This window comes from Mesoplodon bidens, assembly GCF_964165515.1.
Source record: "Mesoplodon bidens genome assembly, chromosome: 17".
In the NCBI taxonomy this organism is placed as follows: Eukaryota; Metazoa; Chordata; class Mammalia; order Artiodactyla; family Ziphiidae; genus Mesoplodon; species Mesoplodon bidens.
The window spans coordinates 6,649,236-6,674,471 of NC_138174.1; the positions used below are offsets into that span (position 1 = coordinate 6,649,236).

Genomic DNA, 25,236 nt, shown 5'->3' on the forward strand with positions numbered 1-25,236 from the left:
GAAGTATAAAGTTAATTTCATAAATATTTGCATCTCTTACTTTCAGGATTACACAAACATATTTTTAAATACCACGTCTCTTTTGAAATTTAAAAAAAAAAAACCTTGGCTCCCACCCCTGTCCCTTTTTGATTTTGAACTTTTTGAAAAATTACAAATCGCCCAGAAAGATCCAGTCCGCTAAGACTTTTATGCTGATACGCCCATGAGATATAGCTGCCCACACCCCAATTTTAATTACTTAAGCCACTTGAATGGTTTGGTCTGTCAAATAAGACAAGCGATTTCACGATTGTATTTCAAATATAAAGATATCCTCCGATGGGGCAAAACTGTTCGTGGCACACAGATTTGAAAAGGAGCAATGGGTGGTCCCCTCCGCGCCGCCCCCCTCCGCCCAGGCAACGATGCCCTGAGAGGCGGGTTACATGGAGGAAAGGCCGTGTATTATGCATCACGTTTATAAGCGTCTTTACTTCTCGGGAAAATAGAAAGCCAGTGTTTGAGCAGAGCCACGTCTCTCGCAGTCCTCTCCGTGGTCTTCAGCCCAAGCATCCCTGGAAGACCAGCCCTTTTGTGTTTCCTGCGTCCTCTCCAGGCGTGTCTGCGTCGCGCCGGGGCGCAACCGCGCGAGGGGGAGGGCTTGGGAGCGGCGCGCCGGCTGTCCCCTCCGGGAGGTGGCATTGGTAAATGCTCGATTGTGATGCGACAATTGATTTGCCTCACTCTGAGGATTCCAGTGGCAAAGTGACCCTCCCTCCAACTGTTCCCTCCCTTCCTGGCTCCCGCCCTCCCTCTCCCCGCACCGGGAACCTAACGCGGCCGCCCTGCGTTCCTCCTCCTCCTCTCCTTCCTCTGGTTCCCGGATTCCTGAAGTTATTAGGAGAAATAAGGTAGCCGAGGGGACCACATGGAAGTTGTGACAGCTCCCAGCGGCGCGCCCCTCTCGCTGGAGCCATCACCTCGCCTTAGCGATTACCCGCCGACACACTGAATGAAGGAGGTCCCCTTGCCAGCCAGCCTGCCGAGATGGGCCACTGCTGCTGCAAGCCTTATAACTGCCTTCAGTGCCTGGACAAGACGGTACTTTGCCTTCCCTGTCTCTCTCTCCCTCCCCTCCTCCTTCCAAAGGGCAGAGAGAAGGCCAGAGCCAGCGCCTCTGTCCCTGTCCCCGGCATGTGTGTGCACTTGTCTTGTGGGTGAGCAGGAGGCCGCCCTGACTGGCTCCCGGGTGCCGAATGGGAGCGGTGTTGGCAGAAACACCGGGGTCTCCCGTACTCTGCAGTGCCTTACATAATTGCCTTCCCGCAGTCTCAGATGTAACTGTTGCATTCTCCTGAAACAGGAGGGCTCTCTGCTCCAACATCTTGAAATTCAAACTGCCAAGAAATCCTTGGAATATTCTTTCTGCATTTTAATGTACCTGCGAAATCTAAGACGGTCCAGTGGGGAATTTAGATTAGCTAGACGTGTCTCCCTTGGCCAGCTGGTAACTTTGAAAGTTTGCCGCTCTTTTTGACAAACAGCATCCATCCTTGTAATTTCTGTTCTTAAGGTCAGAGGAGCAAGCACTGGTCCAGTTATTCTCTCTGTACGTGTTTGCCTCACGTAGGGGTGAAGAACATAGAGGTGAAAACTTAAGGAGCCCGAGAGCCTGAGGGTGTGTTCCAGTTTTCACTGGAAGAAGGAAAATTCACAGCCAGGGAATGGAGGACAGAGTGTGAGCAAGCACTGTATGACAATTCCAACACAAAGCCTTTCTTTGCTTTTGACATTTGCCTGGGAGCTTGCAGAGGGATTAAGATATGCTTTTAATTTCACTATTAGAAATGTGCTGGCATTTCTAGTAGTGATATAAAATAAAATATATCACTCTTGTCTCTGTGGTATATTTTATTATCACACACATCTGGATTTCTCAAAATGCATGAAATGGAGTTTAACGAGAGGTTGAGATTGCCTCCTTTCTACTCATGGGCGTCAGCTCTATGGCTTGAGGTATAGTATGTGACCAGGTGAAGGGAAATGAATGGCTTAATATAAAACCCATTACAAGGAGGTCACTTGGGAACATCTTAGTCATCAGTTGTGTTTATGAACCTTGACCTAAAGGAGGGTTACATACCAACTAGGAAAGTTAAACTGATACCTTACAAGTCCCCTGGTCCTTTTCTTCCAGTAGAAAGAACTATCTCAGTGGGATTGACTTTTGCTACCATGACTAAGAACTAAAATATTTATGTACACATTTATGTGCTTTTGACAAATAGAAATATGCAACCTTTGCACTCAGTTATCTGCACATCCAACATGGAAGTGATTAAGCCCTTTTTTCAAGAGAAATGGTCACCAAAAGGTGTTGAAGGAAGCCTTGTAACAGTAATTATTATAAAAGGGAAGGATTTGCTAAAAGTACAACAATATTATAATGTTCATATTTCTAAGCTGTGGTACAAAAGTTTTCGAAATAGAAGCTGATTAAAGGTCTTTTTTGAGAAAATATATTTTGAAGTGAATCCATCCTCCTCTTTTGTTTCAAATCAAGTTGTTGAAAAATATTATCCCTGTGTCAGTCTTTAAATTAGAGATTTTAGGAAGATAATTAAATGTTATTTCATCGCAGTGCGATGTTTAAGTGACTTGCAAATATTTTAGCTTTGAAACTTCAAACTTAAGGCAAATTATTCTTTCCTGTTGAAAACTTAAAAGCTTACACAGCATTTGTAAACTTTCTCATTAAGTTTACACCCACATTTCTTGATGTTTCTTTGCTATATTTTAGAATGGTATTCCCATTGGCGGTTTTATAGATGTATGTTCATAGGTGCTCATTTTAGGGATTAAGGGCTTTCCTTTTTTAATTAAAAAATTTGTTGTTTTATTTAGTTACCCACCTTTCAGCATAACTTCGCAGGCAGTATGCCAAAATCATTTGTTTATTCAATAGTTGCCTATTGGGCCAGGCATGGTCTACTAGGACTATTATGGGATTCCATTCCAAACTCTGGAAATCAGTTTACTCTTTAAGTCCCACCATAAAATCCTTCAGTTTGCTGATCAGCTCTGACAATCCCAGCATCAACCTGGTTTGAAAGAGACCTGATAAAATGGTCGATGAAGTTCTTTCTGATTACTTTAGCCCATTTTAATAAACCATAAAAAAGAAAAGAAAAGAAATGAAACATTCCCTCCGAACTCTGTATAGATACAAAATAGAAAACTTTATTTTGTGAAGTAAAAATGTCTTTAACAGTTTGATCGTAGTGCAGCTAAAGATGTTTTGAAAAGAGTGGGGAGACAATTGTAGATAAGTCATCAGTTCAGAGATGGACCAAGAAATATTAGTCTTAAGATGTTTCTTTAACATGAATTTATTGGGGGGGGGCGGAAAGTAAGGAATCTTACCTAGAGTATAAACTGCATATAAAGTCGTTAAGTGCACAAATAGTTTTTAAAAGCTGATCGTGCCTAGGCATTTTAACATTAAAAACACCTGTGAAAACATCGACGGTATTTCTTACTCGTTTGCTCTGTGCTCAGTTATTATGGGGACTAGCAAAGAATTCTTAAAAGGCACAGCCTGTCCTATGGAGTTTACCAGTTATTTGTCTGGTTGTATTTCCACCTTTTCCAGAGAAATTGCAAGTGAGGTAGGCAGCAGTTCAACCATCAGTACAAGACTGGTGTATCATCAAGTGAAAGTCACGTGGTACTGATCATACCTGTTTTGGAATCCAGTGAAAGGAGAAGTCAGTGCTGGAATCAGAGGCGAGGTTTCTTGGAAGGAGTGGATCATGACTTGAACGCTGAGGAACGGGGTAGAGTTTTGAGAAGCACTGTACCTCTAAGCAAAGAGTGTGGGGGTAAAGACTTTTAGCCCACTCTGGTGAAGGATGAGAGTCAGCATCGGGACACAGAAGCACATAGGGAGTGTGGGGAAATGTTTTCTAGGCTGAAAACCAGACCCAGGTTTTTTAACTTGAGTTAAGAAGAAGCAGGGATCCATCTTGGGATTTGGGAGGCGGTCTGTAGAAAGACTCATTCTCTACAGGTATTTGGAGGGGAAAAGTATGACCCAGGAAGGCCCCTGGGACACCCAGATGGATCCCCAAGAGTCCATTACCAGCGGACTCAGTGTGGTCCAGGCTCAAGCCAGCAGCTCTGCACATGCAGACACTTGCCAGAGTGGGTCATTCTTAGAAACGTTGAGGTACTAAGAGAAATCAAGTAGATGTACAGTTAGAATGCCAACTTGTTTTTTAACAATGAGTAGTAGACCTGACAAGCAAACGAATGATTAGGAGCCCGATCAACATGGGATTTCTTTTTAGAGTCAAAGTCGAGCCTCATAAGAAGCTTTGATGAGGAGGGAATGTTACTTAGGCATCCAGTGACCTCATGTCCCGTCCCCACTCCAGCCTGAAATCACTTGGGAGGCTGTGCGATTGCTACTCGCCCTGGTGACTGCCTCTTCCAATCTCCCTTTGCTTTGCTTCCATTTCTATGACCCACTCTTGTCTTACTGCTTTAGGTCCGGTCCTTACCCTTTAGGGGTTACTTTGCCTATCTCTACCCTAACCTTTTCTGTGTTGCTTGTCATCTCAGAGGCTAATCTTACTTACCTTTTCTCTAAATTCTTGGTAGGGGTGTGAGTTGGGGGAAGGCACCTCACTGCTTGTCCCAGGTGCGCATGGGTGTTGGGACAGTCATAAATTTGGGAAGGTCACTCAAAGTCGACAGAATCCAGAAAGGTCAGGAGACTTCTTCAGTGAGACATAAGTGGATTAAACATCATGGTTCTGGCTAACTTTCCTTTCTTTTGCTTGCTCTGGGATCCAGAATGTTCCAGCCTAACGTCTTTCGATGCACATTTCTTCTCCTCGGGCCCCACAAGTCTCTGTCCTTCCGAAATGTTCCTAGGTAATCCAGGTTTGTTCTGATGCCCCCCTATTAACTACCGCCTCTTAGGTAAGCTAGATGTTTGGCGGTCATCAACACCCAAGCATGCACAAAGGCAAAGGCTGGAATGATGCATCTTAAAATTTAGTCTGGTTTCTTTTGAAACCGGATATGGCTTTGCTCATTTTCCACGCGACTAGACACTGACACGTATTTAAGAATGTTAAATGTGAATGATGCTTTTTCCCTTTGATCAGTCTATATTAAATTTCATTTCCGACTAGAAAAGCAGACATAAAATACAGTGGGCTGGGCTTCCGTGGTGGCGCAGTGGTTGAGGGTCCGCCTGCCGATGCAGGGGACATGGGTTCGTGCCCCGGTCTGGGAGGATCCCACATGCCGCGGAGCGGCTGGGCCCGTGAGCCATGGCCACTGAGCCTGTGCGTCCGGAGCCTGTGCTCCGCAATGGGAGAGGCCACTACAGTGAGAGGCCCGCGTACCGCAAAAAAAAAAAAAAAAAAAAAAAAAATACAGTGGGCTGTGTTAATTATATGTGAAAGAAATAATACTTATTGATTAAGTCAAAGCAGGGCATCAATGCTGCCTTAAAGCCATAATAACTGAAATGAATAAAAGGTCAGTTCACCTCCCAAAGGAATTTTCCACAGAGCTATATTATGAATCTGGCCCATCTTCACAATAATACTCATATTGAAAATGAATGCAGTATTCACAAAGGGTGAAAAGAGAACAACACTGAAGACTTAGGTGTTCTGTTGATGTCACCTGGTGGCTGGTTCGTTTTGAAATATAAAAGAAAATGTTTCCCTATTAAGACAGGTTCTACTGTGTAGAATTAAACCCTCAGCTGTGAACTCATGAGTGAGAAGCAATATTGTTTCTGGGATGAATGAAAAAAATCCCTTAACCTCTTTGTAATTTCATGTGTAGGTATATGACTTAGGATTTCAAAAATTCATAATAAAAAGGATCTGGATGTTTCCTCAAATACCAGAATTCTGTAGATATTCTAATTTTTCACTCCTCGTTAGGGCTCTTTTGTTTAGCCTGGGAAAAAGTGGCCCAGCTCACGCGATTGAATTTTCCTGATCTGCACCAATTTCAGGGCAGGCTAAAAAGATAGGAAAGATGAGCTGGGAGTCTTTAAGCTTACATATATATATATTTTTAAATGTACATACGTATGTCCCTCTTTTTAAGAATGTATCAGATGGGGAAGAGGGAGCTGATAAAAACACTCAGAACTACAGTGAATTTTATGAAGTTGTCATCAGTACCCTTGTAGCTGATCAGGCATTCTTTCAGGGACAGTCAGAGACCAGAAGCAGACACTTGGCAAGAAAAGGAAAAGGGCCCCTCTGATGGGGGTGACGGAGGTTCCCAGAATAGCCCCAGGTGCTGTCTTGTGTCGATGACCCTTCTGGCCTTTGCCTGGGGTGCTCCCTTCCTGGGCCCCCTGCTTACGCATCCTCTGGTCTCAGGAAATCTCCAAGCCAGCACTGCCTGGTTGAGTTGTATCACATTGTTTTGTAATTGCTTATTTATTTACTGACTCTTTGGGAGACTCTTAAGCTTCTTGAAGGCAGAAGTATCCTGCCTGGCATGTCTGCCTGTCACATAGTAGACACTAAGTAAATATGTGTTGTGCTGGATACATTCCTGTTTCTGGATCAGTTGGGGTGAAAGCACCTCATATTCACGCAGCGTTTTATGTGTTGATTATCATTCAAAACAGATCTATTCAATTTTAATAGAAACCAGGCTGTCCTGTCGATTTCTAATTGGGGGAGGGGCTTAGGTGGCTGATGCCTAAGTGAGGGTCACGTGGATGATGATAACACAGATGGGCGTTTTCACTTCCTGTCACCACTAGTCACTCGGGCAGCACCAGCCCCCAGAACAGACAGCCCCCCGTTGACCAAGCATGTTAGGATAACAGTGTGGCAGGGTTGCTTGGGGCCTGGCCACACATCCAGTTGCTTGACGTTGATGAGCCCATTGTACACTTTGCCAGGCTTCTGTAGCTAGGAAAGGTCAAAGGCAGTGTTTCTCCAGAGTTCGCAGCGCCATGTCTAAGAAGAAATGTGGGCTTCACTGTAGCAGACCTGGTAGGGCAAGAGGTGGAGGGGAGACTCGGATGTTTGGTGGGGATAGCGCCTCTGGGATTCCGTCTGTGAGCACAGTGGACCACGCCAGAGACACTAGAGGACTTGGACCGCAGAGGAGAGGTGCGTGACCACATAAAAGAGGCGGCTGAGAAACACAGCTGCTGGTGAGGGGCCGAGATGAATGTTCTCCAAGTGTCCGTTTCTAGTTAAGCCCGTCCTGGAGTAAACAGTAATTTTAGAGAAATGGCCTTCTTCGACTTGGCAATTTCTGGACCGTATCACTAGGATAGTTTGGATGCCTAATACTGAGTTCTATTTTTAGCCCATCGGACTGAACGCAGGGGCTCATGTGCTTGGCACCAGCGAGGAATTTTCCACTCATTCCCCATGTAGGGAAGCACTGATCTGACACCGAGGCCCCGAGGAGGCCCTGCTTGTATTTCAGCCCTCCCACTGCATCATCGCTCCGGACCTGGCTTCGGGTGGGGGAGGGGAGGGGGGTGGTGCATGAGAGCCCTTGGAAGGGAGTCTTTGGGGCAGCCTCACCCCTGGTGTTGAGCAGACCCTCAGGGCCTGGCAGGAAGGCTGCTGGGCTCCGCTGAGCCACAGTGGCTGGAAAGATGACTCTCGGAGGCAGGGAGTGGCGAGTGGAAATGCCCTTTAGGTCCCTTTCTTGCCTAAGGAGCAGAATGTCCTGAGGTCTGGGCTGTTGACTCGGTCCGTTGCAGGGCAGCGTCACGTCATCCTGGTTTGCTTTGCAGAAAACAAAAAGTAACGTGATTGATGCAGAGAATTCACAAATTAGAAGGGCTGATATCATTTCAAAACCAAGCACTTAAGGAAGGAGGGCTGCAGCCAAACTGCTCGGGCCTCCGCGAGCAGAGAGCCGTGCCAGCGCCTTCAGGAGGCCATCGGAAAGGGCTCGAGAACGCTGACTGAGGAAAAGCTAAATAGCTGCCCTGTCCGCTGTTACCGCCACACAGAGGCTAGAACGGAAATGAAGTGCAACTGACAAATCCACGCCAAGGACAGACACAGGGAGGGCACGGGGCGGGTGGGGTGTGAATGCAGCCAGGCAACATTTCCACTGAAACGGTCATCGGGGGATGGCACTGCCTCTCCTCCAGTTAGACGGGGAAAGCTTCGTGGTAATGAGAGCTCGGATCCAAGCTGAGGATGGGTGCAGTTTGGACCTCGGTGTTGGGTCTAGGTAAGCACGGGACAGAGGGGAACATCTCCTTGTGTTAGTGTTTGATAAAGTGTGTGGAGCCTGGGTGAAAACTCCTGCTTGGCCACTTCCTGGCTGGTTGTGCAGGTTACTTGGCCAGTTACCTAACCACAGAACCCCAGTTCCGTCCTCCAGAATGGGAAATAAAACCCAGGACCTGCCTGACAGTATTTGGGGGAGTAAGTGAGCAAAAGGGCTTACCCGGCGCTGTGCCTTGGCATCGAGGAAGTGTTTGGTCAAGGTTGGTGTTAATACTGACGTGATCAGTAGACCTTACCCAAGCTTGGTCGTTTTCCTTGACATTTTAGCCACCAGGTTTGTTGCTTGTCTTTGTCTATTTGATGACTCTGAGATCAGTTGGTTTTGTCATCTGTGCCTGCAGAAGGTTGGGGGTGAGGGGGGCCTGTGTCTTCATGGATCGTCTTCCTCTCTGCTTCTCAAAAGGGAGAGGGTGCAGGGTCTCTCATCTGCCTGGTTTCCCTCCTATTTCCCCTGCATCTCTTCTCCCTTCCCATCCTCTTCCCTTTCCTCTCTTGCGTCTTCTCTTTCATTCTCTCACTCCTAAAGCAAAGATGGGTGGGCAGGCCTGGCCACAGATACCAGCGGTGGCTTTTCATCTCAGTGGCTCAGGTCTGAAGATCTTCATCAGCATCATCACTGTGTCCAGCCGAGCCCTGTCCTCCTCGCTGGACCTTCAAGCCACTCCGTCCCCAAATGCCTGATTCTTCCATGGCTGGAAAGCAAGAGTGTGATGGGTTGTGACGCAGGATCCCTCTGCACGGGTAACATCCACCCAGGGCTTCGTCCCGGGGCTTCTGCAGGCACTGAGGGAAACGTTGGCTTTGGGTGAAAGATTAGAGTCAGTTTGTTGTTTTTTGTTACCTTCTAGTCAGTCCCTGCCTAACCTCGTCTAAGTCTTTGCAACTCTCAGCGGCCCAGGAGTGAATACTTGGTGATGCTGTTTCTGGACGGATGAGGACAGTATTTCAATTCTCTGGCTGTGCTTCGGAAATTGAGGATATGAGTGTTCAGAATTATTCTTGACAGTAGAAACAAGTTAGTTTTTTCACTAGTTTGAGATTATTTCAGGGTAAATACTGAAACTTACCCTCTCAGGAATACCAAGTTTTCTTAATTTGTAGTAACAAGTCAGGCGGCTGTATTAAGCTGCTGTTAGACCAAGCACCTATCCCTGTGATCAGTCTGACTAGACACTTTGCCTATTCTGAGTTCTCTAGTCTTTGAACTTAGAGTAGAATCAAGACAGAGCCAGGAAGGTGCTTTAAAAAAAAAAAAAAAAGCAGGGAACAAGACATATGCCAACTCTAAACACATTCAGGCACTCAACGTGGAAAAGCACCTATCATCTATAGGATGTCATCCAGTTGCAAACGAAATCAAAGGAAACAACAGAGTTGTAGTAACAGCTAACACTTGTATAGAGCTTGTAAGTGCCAGGCACCATTCTAACTGCTTCACATATGTTAATTTATTTAACCCTCAGGACAACCCTGTGCCATGGGCGTGGCATCGAGGCAGTGTCACGTAGTGATCAGGAGAATGTACACTTTCAGGGGTGATTTCCAGCCTTCAAATTCAGGGAAGGCAAGGATGCTATGGGCTGGGGTGAGGAGGGAGCTCCATGAGTGGGATGGGGGTCCACTGTCCCTCAAATAGTGTATGGTTGCTACGTCAGTCTTAAGAGAACCATGACTTAATCATTGTTAATGCCTGTGACTAAAATAGCTCGCAGCTTATTATGCAAATAGAGTTTTACCTAGGCATGAAATTCTAACATTGCTTAGCAAACGCCCTTTGGGTAACCTGAGACCCTGCCATCAAGCCAAAGTAGCACACGTGTCACCGGGGTCTAAACGCAGCAGACACAGAGACAAAATCGTGACAGCTGTCTGTTCCCATTTGGCACAGGTTGTCCGGAGGTGCTGACATCGAAGTCAAAGCAAGTTTAAGAAAGAAAGAGCATTCACGAGGCCCTGAGGATATCTGTGCTAGATATTTGGTACCCATTTTGGCCAAAATTCCCTCTTTGGAAATGTTTGCTTTGGGAGTACATTCTACATAATGAAGGAACCTTTCCTTGAGGGCCTGTACTTTTGGCATCTGTCACTTGAAGAGAATTTATGTACCACATCTTTCCTAGTTATTTTTAGTAGTAATAAAAATCACAACAAATGTAAATATTGGTGCTGACTCATGTCTTCAACTCGTCTGTTTTATGTCATAGTATGTATTTGATTTGAAAACAACCAAGCAATCATTAAGTGACAAATGGCATTCTTTACAGTAAGTAACACTTTGAGTGTAAGTGTTCTTCGTCTTCCTTCTACCGATGCAGAGAATGGAACAAAAAACCTTGGAAACTTAAATTTTGGTGTTGGTCTTATTACAAAGAGAAATGTTTCATGTTAGGTTTTCTGCCCATTATTCATTAGGTAGGTAACAGTGCATGTATGGACAAAAGGGTAAGTTTAAGGGGACAGCTGGTAAAATAAGCATCTGTCCCTCAGAGAAATATGGTATTTTCATGGTCAAAAATCTCGTAATAGTGACAATAATTAAAAATATATAATAATATATAACAGTAGATTAATGTGTAGGACATAGACATGCAAAGAATTACTGTAGGTTGAGGTGTACAGAGTGCAGTACAGGTATACAGAGTGCAATACAGGTATACAGAGTGCAAAAAGCACAACATGGGTATTATTAATATTATATGGCAAGCTTTGTGATTTGAATGTGATACAAATGAGTGACTCAGACTTGGCTTTGTAAGTTTTTTATATGCTTATATAATGAGAAAGTTATCTCCTTAAGGGCTCAACTTATAAATATTTGCTTAATATGATTCAGCAATTAAACATGTGAAAGTGCTTATTTAGCCTAAAACGAGGGGACTCTTGGTATCCATTTTGTTTTTTCAGAATGAAAGTGCCCTTGTGAAAGAAAAAGAGCTGTCAATCGAACTTGCAAACATCAGGGATGAAGTTGGTAAGTAGGGCATTGACGATGAGGAACGTAAAGCGTGTCTTTTTCTGATATCTGTGAATGTATAACAAAAGCAATTATGTCTCAGGTAATAACCAGAGCAAACCTGCCTGGACAAAAGGAAGTATCATCCCCAGCACAGCGGTGGGTTCTTGCAGCCTTGCGGGCAGCTGTGATTTCTGTGTCATGTCTCCGTTGTTATTCAGGCAGCTTCCTGACAGTTCACGGTGGGACTGATCAGGCTTGAGCGCTCCGCCCCAGTGGCAGCACACCTCTCTGTCTGCCTTGTGTGGGGTGACAAGCACCCCTCCATGTCACGCCCGCCCCTGGGCAGGCACAGCTCCAGCAGAAGCAGCTCAGCTTGGGCGGGTAACCGAGGTGCTCCCTGTAAGTTGCTTCCGGCCACTGTGCACCCTGCCGTGAAATACTCTGTGATCTAGAACACGAATCTGGATGGTTTAGAAAATGCTAGGGTTCATGTTGAAACTCCTTCTGTTTGTCTGATACGATGGTGTAGTTCTGGCTGAACCACAGGAGACCTTGCCAGTGACGGGAAGATCCCCAGACCCTGGGATGTGCTAAGAGAGGGGCTTTCACTCTAGGCCAAAGGTCAGACCAAGAACTTCCCACGTTCCAGTTTCTTGATCCCATTCCTCTCTTGGGATCTGTTACTCCAGCAAAGGTGAAGTGAACGTGACATAGTCCCCTTGGCCTGCTCTTCTCTTTACAGCGAACGTTTCTCCTCCATCCAGTGTGGTCTTGGGGGCAGCCCCCCTGTGCAGGTATGGCCTCCTCCACCAGCAAGGGACTTGAACAGGCCCAGCCATCCTTAATGGGTGGCACCTGTTTCCAGGCCAGCCATGCAAATAGGCGTCGAGTCTGGAGGCCAGGCTTCCCCAGGGAGCACAGACCCCCAGGATGCCCAGTGGACGGAGTAGTGATTTCCAAACACAGCTTACCCTACCCATTTTTTTCAGTTTTTTTTTTACCTTAAAAAAATTTATTTTGTTTCTTCACCGTATGTTTTGCGACTTCCTTTGCCATTGGGACAGGGCAGCCGTGGCCTCTTCTCCCCAAACAGAGCAGGCCCCTCCCCGGCCTCACCTGTGTGTGATCGGAGCAGCAAGACCGAGGCGCCCACGCCTGGCATCCCCACCAGTGGATGAACCCACAGGGAGGTGTTCTGAGAGGCCCGAGGAACGGAAGTTGGCAGAGTTTGTGAGGGTAGCTCCTGCACAGCCCAGGTCCACAAGCACGTGTCTCTCCACGCAGTGGCTGGGCTCTCGAGCAAGTGACCGAGGTCCAGGTAGGGCAAGCTGGCTCGCGTCTCTGTCCCTCGGGTTCCACTTCATAGAAAGGAAATTCAATTAAAGAAGAGAGCGATGATGAAGCAGTCTGTAAAGGTGACTCTGTAACTCTTAGGTGTGTAGCACCTTGAATCTGAAGACAGAGGATGAACTCTTCCACACTAGGGAAGGGACATCTGCACCCCCTGGGCAAGCGTTGGATCCGGGGTGTTTGTCCTCACCCAGCCAGGTAGTGTGTACCAAATCCAGCGCCCCTCCCTCTGTGCTTTCCCGAAGCTTCTGAATGCAGCAGGAACCACACGGGGATCACGCTGGGATTTTGTGTTTAAGCCTTACTTGATTTCTGCATTAGTGATAAGAATAGAACCAGAATTCACCTGCCAAATGAAAATGCCATGGGGGGAGGGGAAGGCAGCACCATGGCCTGGGCCCTTCAGCCCAGCATTCGGCCCCAGAGGACACTTTAGCAGCGAGTTCCTGAACCACTGGAGAGGCTGCGTTTGTGAGAGAGAAAGACGGGAATATCAGGATCATCTGTTAACCGTAAAGTCGTAAATTCTAGTGTCTTGACCTGCAGGGTATTCCCTTGAAGGGAAAGGGGTATTGAGCTTACAAACCAGACCTCCCAGTGATCCTGTAGAGAGATGATCAGTCCTGTCTTCTTACCCCCCAGCCTTATTTGGACCTCTTATCAGCTGAGTCTGGGGGGCGGGGTCACTGGAGGGGAGGGGCCAGGGGTGCGGTTCTGAGGGGGAGATGGAATTTCTAAAGATTGTAAATTTGACATAGAAGAAGAAAAGAAGCTGCGAAAACTCAGAATCCTTTAGGAGCACTTATACAGATCCCAGAACAGGGCTGGCCTGTCCCCCACATTCAAAAATCGCTGCTTAAAATTCTTCACGACCATTAAAATGCTGCCGTAAATTCTACCGATATCTGCTCATAAGTACCCATCAGCTTTCTGCACCCTTGATGTGAATAAATTCAATCAAAGGTTTTTAGCATCCAGCCAGAATCAGCTTTGCTGGTGGTTCTCAGCCCTGGTGCGTGTTCGAATCACCTGGGATGCTTTTTAGAACATCGATTCCCAGGACCTTCCCTAGGGCAACAGAATCAGAATCTTTGAGGGTGAGGCTGAGGCATTGCTTCATTCCCCAGGTGTTTCTTAGGTGCAGTTTGAGAATCACTGAATTGCGTTGAAGGAGCAGGGGTTTTGATTTGGATCAGGGACAAGGCTGGGGGAGTGGGAGGTTCCTGCAGGCCAGGGCTCCGGGCAGCAGGAGGGGCCCAGGCAGAGGAGCCAGGTGGGTGAGGGAGGGTGCCGAAAGGGGAGATGCAGAAGACAGATTCCACCTGCTTTGATCTCACCCTTAGGGTTGGCCTGGCTCCTGGGAAAGGGGAGGGAGGTCCCCCTCCCTTCTCATCCTCCTTCCCTCGCCTTTGCCGGTCAGGCTGGGTGTCCATCCTCTGAGTCCGCTCCCATCTGGATTAGATGAGCTTCCAGGAACTAAACCCAAAAAGTAACCCCCTGGTGTGTTTGCTGACACGCTTCACATTTACAGTACATTTCCATTTGTGACTTCTCTGGGGGAGCTACCACAGAATCTTCTAGAAGGCGTGTAGTTAGAATCCCTCTCAGAGATTTTGAGATGCGTCATCCCACGCTGATTGAGAATCTCTGACCATAGTAGTTTTTAAGTAGGAAATTTCTGGCAGTTGATTTGCAAGTAAACTTTGAGGACATCTCCAAATAAGTGGTGTTTTCTTTTTTAATTAATTTATATTTATTTATTTATTTTTGGCTGCGTCGGGTCTCTGTTGCTGCGCATGGACTTTCTCTAGTTGTGGCGAGCGGGAGCTACTCTTCGTTGTGGTGCACAGGCTTCTCATTGTGGTGGCTTCTCTTGTTGCAGAGCACGGGCTCTAGGCATGTGGGCCTCAGTAGTTGTGGCTCATGGGCTCTAGAGCACAGGCTCAGTAGTTGTGGCGCACAGGCTGAGTTGCTCTGTGACGTGTGGGATCTTCCCGGACCAGGGCTCAAACTCGTGTCCCTTGAATTGGTAGGCAGATTCTTAACCACTGTGCCACCAGGGAAGCCCAAGTGGTGTTTTCTGATCCCCTTCGGACCTCAGGTGTATAGGAGATTTTTCCACATGGAGAACACTTGCTGGGTGTTCAACAATTCAGTTCAGTTTTGACACTGACTCTACGAGTGAGTGCAGACCCCACAGGTGAAGGGCCAGTCCCACTAGACTGCAGGTGCCAGTCCTAAGTCCCAGGAGCCTCTTATACTTCTGAGCAACTGACTGTAAATTCAAGGGTTCCCACAATCCCTCCGCATAGTCAATAATTCGCTAGAATGACTCGTACCACTCAGGAAAACACTTCACTTACATTTACCAGTTCATCATAAAGGATACAGCTCAGGAACAGCCAAATGGAAGAGATGCACAAGACAGGGTATTTGGGGGGAGGGGGAGGCACGGAGCTTCCACACCCTCCCAGGACAGGTTCCCAACCCCCGCAGGAGCTAGCTGTGTTCACTGACCTGGGAGCTCTCTGAATCAAGAGATTTTATAACCCCTTTTCCAGCGTCTCCGCTCCCTAGAGGTCGGTGAGTGGGGCTGAAAATTCCATCCCTCTAATCACCTGGTCTGTCCTGTGACCAGCCCCATCCTGAGGGTCTCTAGGGGCCCCCCAGTAAGTTACCTTGTTAGCATAAACTCAGAGAAGGAGCTCATCATACAGAGACACTCCTGTCACTCAGGAAATCCAAAGGGTTTTAGGAGCTCCAGGGACAAAGACCAATGTATGATTCTACCACACCTCGCCAAGGCACCCAGCCAAGGCTCTGCCCCGTTATGGAGAATGATTCCTTCATTCAACAAGCTTCTGAGCACCTTTATGTAGCAAAAACTTCATAGCATTTCAGAGGTGATCCAGGTCTTAATGACTATAGTCTATTCACCACATTTGTGAGATCGGTAAACTGAGACATGGTCAGAGATCTTGGCTAAAGTTGGGATGTCTGTAAGAAGTACCAAGAAGAAAACCTTAGCTCTCCTTAATCTCAGTCCATTCATTCATTCAACAAATATTTATTAGGTGCCTAGTATGTGCCAGGCACAGGCTAGGCAGGGTCACCATGGATGGTGAAGCAGTCATACCTTGCAGGGGGTGCCCCTCTGAGTGGGAGCTGAAATGCACCCACATTGCAGCCGCTCGCCAAGCCCTGGACCCCAGCCTGGGGTTGCTGCCATCCACAGGAAGGAGCCCTTTTTTCTAAGTTGCACAAAGGCACCCTGTGGACTAGCTATGACCTGGTGCCATATATGGACAAGTCAGTGGTGGATAAGACACAGCTCCTGTCCTCAAGGAGCTTATGATCCAAGACTCCGTGCGGAAGGGGCTATCTGAGATGGGCCTGTACAGTGACCGAGACTCGGGTAGATGCACGTGGGAAGGGAAGGAGCACAGTTATTGAGCACCAGCTATGCCTGCTGCCCCCACTGACTGTACCCTGGACCTATAGGCGCCATGTCCATTTGGGGGCATTACCCATCCTGCATACCTTTGGAGAGGAAAACCCATTCCTCCTTCCATGGATTAAAAACACTTTTCGCACTTGTCACTTAAGAGTTATAAAACACTCTATCATAAACTAGAATCAGCTACTCTTCCCCTTTGAGTGTTTGGGGTTTTACCATTTTTTGCTATTACGCCACACTGAGTGTACTGTTGCAAATTACTTTTCTTCTCTTGTGTTATTTTCTTGGAATATAATCTCAAAAGTGTGGACCAATAATTTGGGTAGGATTTCACATTTGATTTAAACTCATCTATATGTGCAGTATCCTGGATATTTATTCTGTAAATCACTGCACAAGATTATGGTGGATTTAATCTCAGTGTAGCTAGGGCTGCCTTATAAGAAGGGAATTAAATCAATTTCTCTCTCTCTCTCTCTCTCTCCCCCCCTCCCTCCCCCTCCCTCCCTTCCTCCCTCTCTCTCTCTCTCACACACACCTGAGAAGGGACACATAATTGCCAGTCATATACCAAGATGTAGTTTGGGATGGAGCCTTTTGTGGTCCAAGGGTAGAGTCCCTGTGGAGTGGCTGAAATTTCTGTCATCTATGGTATTTGTATCTCCTATGAAGACAGGGATCTCTAGTCATCCTCTTGAAAGCTTCTCATCCTCAGGTCACCCTCCAGGGTTGATGGCTCTTGCCTTGTCTTTGGAGTTGCCCTGAATTGGGTCTATCCTTGGAAAAGCCTTCCTCTAGCTGTATTGGTTGTGGGATGAAAGGGCATTTCGGATCTCCAGGAAACCAGAATCCAGCATCCCATCCAGGGAAGGAGGAGTAAAGATGCTAGAAACATATTTAATATATGATTTTTAAATCATATCTTAAAATTTCCCAAAAAGTATAGTTCTTAAAATATGAGCCCTGATTTTTGGAGAAAGTGGCATTCTCCAAATTTGGAAGTCAAATACTGGATCCTTGAAGGTTCATCCTTTACATTTGTAGATGCTGAAATAGATTTGTAAGATGTTCTTCCCGGAAGCAGATTACTTCCTTTTGAGACGTTATGTTTCAGGTTGTTGACCACCATCAGGTAGATATTTATGGTCTTCTCTCCAGCAAAGCTGCCTTATTAGAAAACCTGAGCTATAAAAAATATGAATTAAAAAAATATGAATTAGATGAACTCCACAGAAAAACATGCAATAAATAGCTAGGTTCAAATGGGGCCTCGGCCTCACACTCCTTACTTACCCCCGGTGCTCTCACAGGCAGACCAGAGCCCTGCTGAGATGTACGTGCAGACACAAGTTGGACCAACACTAACAGCACTGCACACCTCCCACCACATTCCTTCCTCGAGGCCGCTCAAAGCTGTGACTGTCTGAATGGGGTGTGAAATTGCCTCTCATCTTTGAGGCTCTCAATCACCCAGCTGCCCTCCTCCTGGCCTTCTTTACCTGCCACTGCCCCAGTCCCTGTGCTGATGGACAAAGCTGCTCTCTGCTCCCACGTGTGGCTCTATCATCCCCTCCTCTCCTGAGCTTGTTACCTCTGCTCTGGCTCTTCCCAAGCCGAGGCCATGGGTTTTTAGCTTTCTGCCAGCCTCAGACTTAACATGGACTTCGCTTTTTCGTCTCCACTGAAAACTTTAAAAACACTTAACATGAAGTATAGTTTTAAAACAGAAAGCAGTAATTAACAAAGCAATCCTTCTGTTAAAGTTTCTCAGGTATTGTACAGGAAGCTAAGTGGTTAAATCCACATTTAGATTAAAGTTAGCTTATTGAAACAAAACAAAAAATACCTGAGTGTTTTCTATAACATGACATAAAGTCATACTAAAGACTTCTGAGAGCTTTGCTACAAAGGTATGAGAGAAATCTCAGTTTATGACAGTGAACACTGACTGGTTAGTTACTACATTCTTAAGTTACTAAATAGAATGAACTTTTCCACTTATTCTCATTTATAACTAGCAACCTAAATATATTGACACGCACCACTGTAAGTGTACCTGTGACATGATTTTACCTTCCAGGGTTTATGCATAAAACATGTCTTCCAATTTATGATCATAATCCCTTGTATTTACAAAGCGCTAGTACTTACCAAGCTCTGTCACATGATATGTTTTATTTATTCATTCAGACAGCTCTGTGAAGTAGGTGCTGGTGTCTTTTATAGGAAATTGAGGCTCAGAAAGGTTAAGTGACTTCCATAAGAGCATACAGGTGGAATGGGACAGCGTCAGGTCTTAACCCAAGTCTAGAATTCTTCTACACATCGTATGTAACCTCACACATCGTATGTAACTTCACACGTTGTGCGCAACTTTACACATCGTGCGCAACTTTACCACGGCATCCCCAGCTCCCCCACCACCTTTTCTTGGTAACTTTTAATTTAATAGATTGGAAAAGCAGATAAACAAAATAAAATAGTTTTGTATCCCAATTCTGTATGACTCCCACCCAAAACCATGATAGATGCTAGTATGAATCTGTCCAAACGTAGATTAGAGTATAATTATGTAACAGTGTTATGTTAATTCATCCCTAAGCTATAGCCATTAGGATTGGATTCAGGAACAAATAACAAACTCCCTAAACAATGGTAGCTTAATCAAGCTAGATGTTTATTCCTCCCTTATATAAAAGTCAGGAGGCAAGCACCCAGAAGCAGGTGTGGTTCTGTTCCACAGAGTCCACAGGGGCCCCAGGCTTCCAACAGCTCAACGTTCACCCATCCCCAAGACAGTGGCGCTTCTCCTCGTGGTCCAGGGTGGCAGTGGTCAGCACTGGGTGCCACGTGGTCATCATATCTCTAGTCCAGGTAGTAGGATGGAGGAGGAAATGAACAAAAGAAGCAGAAACAGTGGGTCAGCTCCTCTTGGGGAAAGGTTTCCAGGAACTTATATCTCCTTGGCCAGATCTAAGTCACAGGGCAAACCTAGTCACAAGGGGACTGGGAAATGTGCTCTTTTTTCTTGGTGACCTTGCCCAGATATTTTGTTACTGTGGAGGAAGGGGAAAACTGTGCTGTGGAGCCTCACTTGCCTCCGTCAGTAAGATGGAGGGAATAGTCCTGTCACACGAGCTGAAGGAGAGCAAAGGATCTAGCAGAATGTTTGGCAGAAAATTGGGGCCACAGAATATACAGATTAGATTCTGTTGTATTCCTTCCCCTCACAGCTTTAAAAAAGATGAGTTAAAATGCAAAACCCGAGAGGACACCTCAGAAAAAATAACTACTCTTGGGATCACAAAAATAATGTACATTTTCTGATTTATAAAAATATCTCTTTGAAGCACACCAATTAAAAGACAGTTTGCCAGATTGGATTAAAAAAAAGCAAGATGCATCTATGGGCTGCCTAAGAGAAATCCACTTCATATATAAAGTTATAGATATTTAAAAGTAAAAGGATAGAAAAAAGATATACTATGCTAACACCAATCCAAAGAAAATTGAAGTGTCTGTTAATATCACACAGAGTAAACTTCAGACCAGTAGTGTTACTAAGGACGAAGATAGCCATTACATAATGATCAAGGAGTCAGTTCACCAAAAAGATATAACAATACTAAATATCTGTGCGCCTAAAAATAGAGCTTCAAGTCACATGAAGCAAAAACTGGTGGAACTGAAAGGAGAAATAGACAATTCCACTATTACAGTTGGAGACTTCAGCACTCCTTTTTCAGTACTGAGAGAACGAACAGGCAGAAAATCAGTTGGGATTTAAAAGACCCAAACAACGGTATCAACCAATATGACCCAACTGACATTCATAGAAGATTGCATCCAACGAGCAGAATGTACATCCTTCTCAAATACATGTGGAACACTGACCTACATGGACCGTATGCTGAGCCATAAAACGAACCTCAACAAATATAAAAGAATTGAACCATACAAACTGTTTTGGACTATAACAGAATCTGACTATACGTCAGTAGCACAAAAATACCTGGAAAACTCCAAACACTTGGAAATTAAACAACACACAACTAACACGTGGGTCAAAGAGAAAACCACAAAGTAAACTAGAAACTTATGTTGAATTGGATGAAAATAAAAACACAACATCTGTGGAATGCAAAATTCCCTCTGATCAGCAGAGTTGAATCTTCTCAATCTTCTCAACAACTTTGGCAGGGGGGGACCCAAATACATATTTCCTATTTAACTGTCACTGTCCTGGGTTCTATGGTGGGGTGCAAATGGTGTTATTTAGAAGATTTGATCCAGAAGGTTTGGTCTGCTGTCAGAAATTTGAGTGTGATAGTAGAGATTCAAATATACTGCTTGCTTTGCAAGATGGACCACTCAGTGTGACAAGGTCTGAGAGTTACCTGACCCCTCCTATAGGAAAATGATGTTCTGAGCTGAGAAAAATTCAAACCAGTGATGTCAACTGCCATGATTAGATTTTTATCCCAGTAAATGTAATTTTTAAAAATCATTTTAGTTTCTATCTCTAACAGGTGCTTACCCATGCACAGTAATATCAAACCCACAAACTCCCTTAGATGTACCAGAGACTGGGTTTGGTTGCCATGGAAAATACATCATCAGCTACAGTTCCACAAAGCTGCTACTTTCTTTGAGACAATGATTTATTCCAGTTGGCAGCAACACATTTTTTGATATTTATAAAATTCTTTGAAGTCTGTAGGTATAGCACCTTCTAGTTATTTTATATGGAGATGTCTGTTGTGTGATCCTCTAAAATATTTACTCCTTTATGAATAAAGACAGTCCTTTCTGATATATGTTAATATTTTTAAATCTGTGGGTTTAATCCTTAACCTGAATTGACTGAATAAAATAAGTCAGGATACCAAGGGCTGCCTGTAAACTACCCTGTGGATAAGCAGTTTCTTGAAACTTGGAGTCAGCAGCTTCCATAAAATTGTGACTTCATAATAAATCTAATGTCTACAGTGGTGTGTGGTTTACAAAGCTCTTTCACATATTATTTCATTTAATCCTGACAACAACCCTAGGAGACAGACAGGTAAGGTAGATAATACCACCACTGTTTTAAAGGTGACTAAATTGTGGCTATAAAGAATGAAAGCAAACCCCAAATCACGTAACTATTAAGGATAATGGAGCTGGGTCCTTATCTTGTGCCACCATGACCATAGCATGCTGCCTTGGTGTTGTAAGATTTCAGTTGGTGTCTTGGGGACGATAAGAAAAAGCAGAAAAAGATGTGACCTGCTATACAGATTTAACCTGAAAATTGCTGAAGAGCATCTTGCAAAACACAGTGCTTTAAATGACAATCACATACAAATTATGCAAATGGAATCACCACCCACTTGTGAGTTTCTCATGCACTTGGATCCCTCTTATTTTTCTTAGTACCTCGAGCCCCATCCCAGGGCTTAGCGCATTAAATGGGAACCATTCATTGCTTCATTGTATAAACTTGACTGAACCCAGGAGATGCACCTGTTAGTGTACCAGGAGTGGAAGATGGATGTGACATGGTCTCTGACTTCAGGGGACACCTGGGCACTAGAGAGGCAGATGCATAAGCAGGTGATTAAAACCCAGGGTACTGAGTAAGGTGCTGGAGGTCTGGGAGTTCAGAGGATGGTCTGTAACCCAGTCAGAGGTCCAGGAAGGGCTTTTAGGGGTAAAACAGTTGAGCTTAAAGGAAATGGAGGAGTCATTGAAGAAGTGGTTCTCCTACACTTGAGCAATTATATCAACAGCGTTAATGACGTCATTGACTCAATTTCTCCTTTGGGAGATGGGAAACATAGTAAAGTCTGGTTTTCCGTGGGGTGACCCCTAAGCCAGAGGAATAGGGCAAATGAATTTATCTGTGAAACCCTTTAAACTACTTGCATACAAAGCAGGGCAGTGTTTGGGATATTAGACGCCAGTGAATTCACTGGAGTCTAATAGATTTTTTGGACGTCTGGTTTTTCTTGTCTTATGCCATTATGAAGTTACTCTCACGCAGTTGAGTAGCCACAGATGCCACCAGGTCCAGCTTCAGGGGTGCTGTCAATCTATTTGCTTAATTTGGCAGTTAATTTGAATAAAGTAATATACAAATTGTAGTATATGCCTATGTTATGCTCAGATCACGCTTTTTGATCAAAATTGCAGTGTTTCAGCCAAATGTCAGGTCTTCAGGAGGTTAATTCTGGTGAAGATGATAACTAGACCAACTCTGCATTGCAAGGAACCGTGTAAAGACTTACTAGGTTTTGGTGATCATGAATCTGATTCTGATCTCAGGGCTCCTTAACACAGCTATTCTCTTAAAAAAAAAAAAAGAAGAAAAGAAAAAGAAAAAGAAAAGCTAGTGATGAAGAATTTGGTCAGAATTTAGCTAATCAGAATGATGGTTCCAGATGGAGAGACCAGGCTGGCACCTAAGTGTGGGCATCGTTAGTGCACCAAGAATGGCTCTGACTTTCAAGGAAACGCCTTTTAAGTAAGTTTACTAGAGCCTGATATAGAAAATGAAAATCCCAATTTATTAATTTACAATGAGTAATGATATGTCTCCTTATAGGCACATCTACCTAGAAAGCTAAAATTGTACTCAGAAGACAGCTTAGTGGACCAGAATCAATCATGTGCTATAATATAATGGCATCTCACTGAGATAGCCTTGGGCAGCCATCTGCATACCTCTTTTGTTCCTGGGACCTCAGTTCTTAGCCAGGGATCCCCATGGGAGGAGATGGAAGCCTATTAGAATCACCTGGGAGCTTCTACCAAGTACCCATGCCTGCCCTGCTTCCAGCTGTTATAGAGTAACTAGTACTGGACTTAACATCCCACTGTACACAGCTATAAGACACAAAATATATGAGGCAGCTGTTTCCAAGCAATAGACACCACAGGCCCGTGATCCTTGAAGAAAAGGGATCACACTGAGTCCCCTGTTGGCCCCAGCTTTTTGCCTGGAGTCACTTAACAGACCACAGCACAGAGAGGTGCTCCAGCAGTGGCCGCCATGTTGCTGAGCTGAAGAAGCAGTTACCAGAGATCCAGGTGATTAAAGCAGCTAAAAATCATGAGGCCATTGGGACTTCCCTGGCGGTCCAGTGGTTAAGATTCTGTGCTTCCAGTGCAGGGGGCGCTGGTTCAATCCCTGGTCAGGGAACTGCATCTACCTCTCCAGTGCCCCAGGAATTTGCATGGGGGGTTCCTGGGTGATCTTAGATGAAGCATGGGCATCACATGCCCGGGGAGGCCTGGCAGAGGGCAGCTGCTGCAGGACTGACATGGGTGAGGGCAACAGAGGCTGCATGGTGCTGGGAGACGTTGGATTCCAGCCCAGCCAGGGTGGAGAGACCTCACCTCTCAAGACAAGACCTGAGAAAGGCCAGGCTTTAGGAGTAAGGACCATGACCGAGAGGAAGGGTCTCTCTAGGAAACTCAAGTGGACCCACCCTAACAAAGAATAAAACCAAGTCTGGTGGAGTCAAAGGTATCCAGTGATTTACCTGCCTGCCAACAAAACTCAACACCTGCTAAAGGAAGACAAAGTAATACACGCTTCCTACAGTATACCATCCATGATGTTGAACACTTATTTTTAAAACTTAGACCTACAAAAAGCAGGGCCCAAAATCAAGGGGAAAAGTAGTCAACAGACATGCGTGTTGAAATAACCCAGATGTTGGACCTAGCAGATGTGAAATTTTTAAAAACTGTCATAAACATGTTCAAGCACTTTCAGAAAAAGAGGAACGTAGTGAGTAACCAGGTGGGGAAGCACAACAGAGAAACAGAAACTACAAAAGAACCAAATGGAAATGGTAGAGCCCAAGAGTCGAATCTCTGAAATGAAAGTTTCACTGGCTGGGCTTTACAGCAGGTTGGAGACCAGGGGAAAAAGGGTCAGTGAATTGAAGACAATCAACAGATACTATCCAATCTAAAGAGCAGAGAAAAAAAGATTAAAAGAAAATGAACAGAGTGTCAGGGACCTGTGGCAGTGTAAGAGATGTGTAATTGGATTGTCAGAAGGAGAAGAGAGAGTGATTGGGGGAAATCTTTTTGAAAAAATGATGTGCAAAGACATCCCAAATTTGGTTTTAAAAGAGCAACCTGCAGACCCAAGAAGCAGTGAACCCCAAACAGGATAAATACAAATACACAAATCACGCCAAAGACATCCTAGTCAAACTGCTGAAAACCAAAGATAAAGAGGAAGAATTAAAAGCAACCAGCTAAAGACACACATCACATACAGAGGACAGGGATGTGAGTGACAGTTAACCTCGCCAGAAACAGACCAAGGCAGTGGCATGACGTGTTTGAACTGCTTAAAGAATAAAAAAAAAAAAGCAGAAGTCAATATCCAGAGAAAACCTCTTTTAGAAATGATAGAAACTTGGAATTATAGGAAAGAAATAAGATTGTCAAAATGGTAAATGTGTGGATACATATAAAAGATTATTCATTTTGTTTTAAGTGTTCAGCTTGATGGTCTTTGTCTATGAATACATCCATATAATCACCACCCGAGACAAGACGTAAGACATTTACATCACTCCCAGAAGTCCCCCCAGGCCTCTTTTCCAGTCCGTTCCACCCCCTCCCTACCTCTGAAGCAACCACTTCCGTATTTCTGTCACCATAGATTAGTTTTGCTTGGTCTTGGATTTCCTGCAAATGGGATCAGACAATATATGGTCTTTTGCGTCGGGGTGTCTGGGTGCTTTTGCCCCGCATGAGAGATTCGTCCACGTTGCTGAGCGTATCAGTCGTTTGTTCCTTCTTATTGAGTCGTGTTCCATTGACATGCCTATGCCAACATTAATTATCCACTCTTCCGCTGATGGACATTTGGATTGTGTCCACATTTTGGCTGTTATAAATAAGGCTGTTACGAATATCCTTGCGCAAGTCTTCTTGTGGACAGAGATGTTTTTCACTTCTCTCAGTTAAATTCCTACACGAGACATTACTGGCTCATAGGACAGATGTGAGTTTCACTTTCGGAGAAACTGCCAAACAGCTCTGGAAGTGGCTGTTCCACCCCTGCACCGTCCCCGGGAGTGTCTGAGGGTCCCGGCTTCTCCACACGCTTTGCACCGTCCCCGGGAGTGTTTGAGGGTCCCGGCTTCTCCACACGCTTTGCACCGTCC

The 25,236-nt window shown here is 45.2% G+C and overlaps 1 protein-coding gene across 2 annotated transcripts in view; it reads left to right on the forward strand.

The window, feature by feature from the left end:
* Positions 1-1,020: 1,020 nt before the first annotated feature.
* MTUS2 (microtubule associated scaffold protein 2) overlaps positions 1,021-25,236 on the forward strand; it is a gene marked incomplete at its 5' end in the record, with an annotated part of 64,260 nt that continues 40,044 nt past the window's right edge. Inside the window, 2 exons of one of the 2 annotated variants that reach the window (XM_081215104.1) lie at positions 1,021-1,083; positions 11,202-11,268. In XM_081215104.1, coding sequence (XP_081071230.1) covers positions 1,030-1,083; positions 11,202-11,268 — 121 coding nt within the window. The remainder of the gene's footprint in view (positions 1,084-11,201; positions 11,269-25,236) is intronic. The other variant, XM_081215103.1, reaches the window with a different exon arrangement.